General features: G+C 35.2%; 1 protein-coding gene across 1 annotated transcript; it reads left to right on the top strand.

The window, feature by feature from the left end:
• Positions 1-134: 134 nt before the first annotated feature.
• LOC110022172 (ribonuclease H2 subunit C) lies at positions 135-841 on the top strand (the record flags this gene model as incomplete). Its single annotated transcript, XM_020720988.1, is given in 3 exon segments — positions 135-398; positions 471-563; positions 660-841. Coding segments are annotated over 3 exon segments (456 nt in total), but the record flags the coding sequence as incomplete, so codon positions are not given.
• Between the last annotated feature and the right edge of the window lie 6,002 nt (positions 842-6,843).

The following is a 6,843-nucleotide window of genomic DNA, read 5'->3' as shown; positions in this document are numbered from 1 at the left end:
TTTTTTTTTTTTAATTTTGAGTGGGTTCAAGCACTTAACACGCGGCAAAATATTATTGGAGTGGGATGTAATATTTTTTGAAGTAGCCAAACGGTAAAATTCCCGTTCATAAATCCGAGCCCTCTTGAATTCAATTTTGACTTCTTTTTATGCCCTACTTGCAGATAAACCCTAAAAGCAGGAAACAGACCCGGAGGGTTTTTTTGCAGATCGATCCATGGATGGGGAGGAGGCAAGTAGTGGTGGTATTGACTGCAGGGTAAAGGGAAAGATCTCTTTCGGCTCTCGCGAACCATCTGTCTCCGTTGATCTCACAGATCGCGTCCATCTTCTCCCTTGCGTTATCAAGCACGATGGTGCTTGTCCAGTCTCCCAGTATTTCAAACCGGGAAAGTCGGGTAGCTCATATTTTTTTGCTTAACCAGCATTGGTTTTCCTGTTCGCTTTTTCATACATTTGGTTTGGCATAGATATGGTTGCGGATGGCTCGAACGTGGAGGAGGCGTTTTTCAGAGGGAGGAAACTCCATGGAGTTACTGTTCCGATCCCTAATGGTTACCGCGGTATGTTTTTGGACTGTGCTTTTGTTCTTCGATGTTAATGTTTTACGGATATTTAATTTGATAATCGGAATGTGCTGATATATTTATTTATTACAGGGTATGTTTTGGAGAAAAATAAAATCAAGCAAGGGAGGTGTTCGGAGGTTTTAGAGGGGCATGCAAACAATTGGGCTTCTACTGCAGAGTTTCAAAACATAACTTATTGGAATCATGATAGTCTCCCTTCGAAACATGACCTAGTTGTGCGCAGCTTCCATTGGTTTGCTATTGCTGAAGCCGTGAGTTAACCTCTTTGCCTTTGTATTTTCCAGGGAAGTTGACCTCCATTTTATCATACCGTTAAGTAAAATTCAGTTAAATTTAAGCTAGAAAAATAGGATGAACAAAAATGAGTTCAATAAATGGACTTCCAATATGTGTGGTGGACTATGTAAAATATAACGTGCATATTGGCATTGACCGGCATGATTAACTAAGTTTAGGAGTGAAAAGATTTTCATTCAACATCTGAGTTTTGGTTTTAGGAAATAATCTGAAGATTGAAATTTTGAAGAAGATTGAAATTTTGAATTGGATTTGAAAGATTTTAAAGTTCTTCCCAATTGAGGATCTCAAGAAATTTTGTTTAATTATGTTTGATTTTTACAGTTTAAGACTTTGTTTGAGGATTTAAGTTTTGAAGTTTTAAGATTTGGGATTTATTCATTTGAGGATTTAAAATTTATTTGTTTGAAGTTCAATAATTTGAGGGTTTTGAAAATCATTTATTTGAAGGTTTGAAAATCATTTGATTTAAGGGACTGAAAATCATTAGTTTGAGGGTTTGAAAATTATTTGTTACTTGAACACTTTAGGATGAAAACCTATACAGACTCACATTCAATCTATGAGATAAGCAAAATTATTAAATCAGGATAGAAAGTCTATGTAGATTCATATCTAAATTGAGAGCTAATTGGAAGGAAAGTTTTGATTTGATAAACCTTAACACATTGGGATGAAAAACATATAGACTCACAATCAAACCAAAAGCTGAACACGATGATTGGATCATGATAGATAAACTGTGTAGAGTCATATCACTCCTGAAGCTAATAAAAAATTAGAGATTAACTGGGACAATGGGTCTCCAAGGGGCCTCCTACGGGTTTTAATGACTAAAACTAGTGAGTTGTGGATTTGTTCTACATTAGGTTTTCTTAGCCAAGGCACTGATCAATTGAATCTAACACAGTGAAATAGAATCAATGAGGCTGGAGGGAGAGAAACTCAATTATCATTTGTGTGGGTTTCAGTGACTTAATCAGGAAAAGTTCCTAAGAGGCTGGTTCCACAACTTGTTTCTCATTGGCCAAAACATCATTCTGCTGAATTCGATATTTCAGCATAGTAATGAACCCGACGAGGATTCGGGATGGTACGATGAAGGGCGTGCTCCACCACCGAGGGAATAAACAGGCCTAAAACGTTTAGTCTACATTAAACATAGGCATCACACTCATCTCTCTTCAGTAGGTTTAATTTTGGTGGTTAAGATTGACGCTAATCCCTGATGAGAGATATCTGCTAAAAACTTTACATCCTTCTTGTGACATGAAAGTGTCTATCGGTGGCTTCAATCAAGAAGGTAGCTTGCCTTTGGGATCTTATGTTTTGTAAAACATCATATATAGGAAGCTTGTGCCTGGATATTTCCTTGCCTATGCTTTTTCTTCAGCTTTAACCAGATTGAGACGCCAGGTTGAGACGCTATTTCTGCTATTCATTTGGATTGCATCATTGTATCAAATCTTATCAATGTTTAAATAAGTTAGACTCCATGCAAAGTTATTTTCTTGAACTTTTGACAACAATTTTTCCTTTTCATTAGGTTTAGTAATTTATTTTTCCTTTTGTAAGCATTATGTACATGGAGGGGAAACTCTTATTCCAACCCTCAATAAACAGTAAAATCTACTATGTACATTGATTAATAATATGATGAAAGTATGTTCTCACTATTTCTAGTTGGATGTTTTGATATGGGCATAAATTTTGAATTTCTGATGTCTTTTTTTTTTGTTATTTTATGTATTTCAGATTTATTGTGTTAGGATTACTTTATTCGACGTCATTCAGTCTGCTAGCAAATAATTAAAAGATTAATAGAAATCTATTAATGTTTTCCTAGTAATTTTTATTGTTAGTTTGAAACATGCTATCAATTTGTCAAGAGTTTATTAATAGTTTGTTATTTATTCCATTTATAAATATTTGAATTCCAAGTGATGTAAATAGTTAACTGTATAAATGAATTTTTTCTATCTTTTTTGGAAGCCTTTTTTCTTATTTTGTATTCCAAGGTTTATTTTTTATTAAGTCTGAGAGATGAAGCCCTTTCAAGTGAGGCAACTTTCTTTTCCAAGAACAAGTTTATTTTTTTTTATTTAGTTGCAATTTCTTATTATTTTTCTTGTTTTTCTGTTTTATTATATGTTCTAATGTTTACAAGATTGTTTTGGATTATTCGTCTTTCAAAGTTATGATTTGGATCATATTAAAGCACACTATACAATTTTTAAAATTACCAATTATTTAATAAACCATTGTTTTGGCACAAGACTTTCTATTTTCTCATTTATTCTATTCTTATAATACATGTAAAAGAGCAAAATGAAATATTTAAAAAATACAATGATAATTTATTTTCAATTTTGATACAACTCCCACCTCTCCATCTTAAATTCAGCGATGTTTTGACAACTTGCTTAAAGTTTTGCTTGTGTAGACGTACAAAAACAAACGACAAGTCTTGAATTTTATTTTAGCTAACTTGCTCTGAGTCACAAGATTGTCTATTTAGCACTCAACCCGTTGATGTATAAGCTCATAGAAATAAATTTCATCGTACATTGTTAGGTGTCTCCACTATTCTTAATGCCAAAGACATGACCTTATAATAGTAAATAGTAATGGGAGTGCAAAACAAAATAAGCTTACCATCTTCAATGGCTATCTTTAAGTTGATTATATTCGGATGAATTATCCATGAATGAGAATAAACTTTGATAATAAGTAATATCAGCTATGGATTGAGGGAAATCTTCTTTGGGACTAACTTTGTTTAAATCATGGAAGTTAATGCATACACAAGTTTGGCCATTCTACTTTTGGACCCGCACAACATAGGCTAGCCAAGTGTGATATTTTTTTTTGATAAAGCAGCTTCAATGAGCTTTTTGGTTGCAATAATCATCTGTTTTTATATTTCTAACCTCATCATAGATGGTGGTTATTTATTGGGATTGCACAGACCGAGTCATAAGCCTTTGCATTGCTACCTCTAGAGCTAGACAAGCTATCTCGGTATAATTTCATGCAAAACAATCTTTATTTTAATGTAGGAGCTTCAATAGCTCACGTGCTTCTAACTCAGAAAGCAAGGCGCTACAAAAAGTAGTATAATCGACATATGTTCCCAAGTTAACTTTACAGAGTTTGTCCACAACAGAGTTGATGCAATCTTCAAATATATGTGGAGCCTCGCGGACCATGTTCCCATTGCCATTATCTGAGTTTTTGACCTCCGAAATGATGTCTATGAGATATGAACATGTAATAACATGAATAGTGGCGTTAAAATAACAACATTTCTCAATATACGCCCAAATCCTACACAAATTGAGAAATATTTGTTTGCCAAAATTGGGCCCATTGTCGGATCAAAATGAAGATACTATTGCATCAGACCCAGTTATAGACCATTTTCTTTATTTGTATGAATTATGAACAAAAGAAGAAAAATAAAGAGGAATTGGAGTCATTTTATTGCTTCCTATATTTGATTGTAGAGGACAAATTTTTAGGGAATTGTGGAGATCTACAATATGAAACAATGCTGTGTGCCCACAGTGCTATGGATGTACATAGAAGGTGTGGAACTATTATATGGAATGCTTTGGAACATATGTTGGTTCATGCACACTACTGTATGGTACAGAGGTAGTCTGTTGTTGAAGTGGAGTATGATTACTAATCCTCATGCTTGACATTTGACAAGGAGGTGATTATATATGCCAGTAGCCTGATGTTTGATATTGTGCATTATTGACATTTAATTCATTGCTGACAAGAAGACCTCCAAGTGGTCAAAACATGGTAAAAGGACAAGAGTTGTCATTACTGCTAGGTTATTGCTGGACTGTTTGAAAAGGCAAAGGCCTGATTCCATGAGAAATGGTGATGGGTAAAGAATGGGTTATGGAGGAATCCTAGCACCATGATTGTTTCAAGCCACAGTATTTCTCTCTCTGTTTCTTGCCCCTTCTCGCTTTACATCTACGATAGGGAGGAGAGTCTCACAGCAAACTTAGTTTATTATCCATTGTCTATGCTATAATCTTAAGTCATATTGGTAACTGCACTGATGAGGGTTTATTTACTACTCATTGAGGCATATAATCCTAGCACCATGATTGTTTCAAGCCACAGTATTTCTCTCTCTGTTTCTTGCCCCTTCTCGCTTTACATCTACGATAGGGAGGAGAGTCTCACAGCAAACTTAGTTTATTATCCATTGTCTATGCTATAATCTTAAGTCATATTGGTAACTGCACTGATGAGGGTTTATTTACTACTCATTGAGGCATATAATACTTCGCATCAGCAAACTTTGATATTTCATGCATCATGAATGATTGAATGTCTCCAAGGATGGAATCCTCTACATCATCTTTTAGATACTTCATGCATTGATTAATTGTAGATGAAGCCATCTCATGATTGTACAATCAAGGCCTTCCAAAGAGAACTTTGTATGATGTATTTGCCTTAATAACATGGATCTTTGCCTCTGTATTGAACTCTCTAAATTTTAAGGGCAAGATGCTAGAACAATATGGTCATTGTTCTTGATCATTGAAACTCTTTAACAATGTTTTATTTGCTGTAAGTTTTAAATTTTTTAGGGAAAAACACCTCTGAAGTTTTGGCACTAAGAATGCTAATTAACGCCCTTGGATCTATGAGGACCTTGTTTAGTTTAAGACCATTCATCTCAGCTGTGATATATTAGAGACAATTATGCTTAGAAGTCCTTAAAAGAAGATAATGTTTTGAAAATGTATTGTTGGGGATTTCTTTTAAACACTGAACTATTATAGGGCTTTTGCGACAAAATAAGACTGTTACGTCTAGCTCTATTAATTTCTTCACTAAATTATCTCTTAAATCTAAGGCCATCATAAAAGTTTCTTGTATATTGAGGAGGGATGAGATTTGGCGCTAGTGAGCCGACACATTATAATCCATTTCAAACTATCAACCCCTTGTCTTCTTCTTAAGCTGAGCTTGGGGAGGAGTTAGTTCATCTTGTTGGGTGACAACATTCTTCTCCGTCTTTGTTTGTTCTATCTATGCAGGGAGGAAGAACTTTGTTTGAACATAGTTATACCTCCAACATCGGCTTAAACACAACAAGGGATTCAACATGAGTGAACTTTGATTTGCAGAAATTTTAGAAAATTATATCTTGGTATGAAGAATTACAAATACAATTTAAAGTATGATTGAATTTAAAGTTTATGCCTTAGTTCATTCTGGTTAAATTTATAATTCAGTTGATTTGGCCGAATTTGACATTTACACCATTCATTAAAGTAAAATGTTATAGGCAGGCCATCGTTTGCCACCCTACCAGCCGCCCAACGCCTTGCGGTTGCCACCAAATGCCAGTTGCCGGTCGCCGTCGCCTCCCCCTACCGATCGCCGTCGCTTCCACTGTCGGTCGTCCTCCTTTGCTTGTCGTTAGCCTCTGTCGTCGCCATCGTTTGATGGTTACCATATGCTGTCGGCCATACCCATCCACCTTCCGCCGCCACCTTTCTACCTTTCGCCGCGATGCTCTGTTCGTTGCATTCCCAGATGCGGCAAATGCTCTAGGTTAGTATGACTAGGGTTTGTTGGGTTCTTATACCAAATTGGAAGAATTTGCTAAAAAATTGATCAATTTGTGAAAGAATTGGGCTTATATTTAGTCTTATAACTTTCTTTATAAATAAAACCCTTGACTTCTTCTATATCTCCTATTTATAATTAGGACCCTAAACTATATACAGTTCTCAACAGATCAGATAAGTGGGCCTCTTGGTCTTTTGTCGTGGGTTCTTTGTTGTCGTGTTCCTCTCTTTTGAACCCGTTAGATCTTCTCGGGACCGTGTTGGTTCATTTTTATGTACATTTTTGGAACTTGAACTTTTGTTATTGCAAGGGCTCATCCTTTTTTTTAATTCTTATATATATA

This window comes from Phalaenopsis equestris, unplaced genomic scaffold (assembly GCF_001263595.1).
Source record: "Phalaenopsis equestris unplaced genomic scaffold, ASM126359v1 Scaffold000174, whole genome shotgun sequence".
Classification (NCBI taxonomy): domain Eukaryota; kingdom Viridiplantae; phylum Streptophyta; class Magnoliopsida; order Asparagales; family Orchidaceae; genus Phalaenopsis; species Phalaenopsis equestris.
Note: the sequence above shows the minus strand (reverse complement) of the source record. Positions and strands in the feature narration are given on the sequence as shown.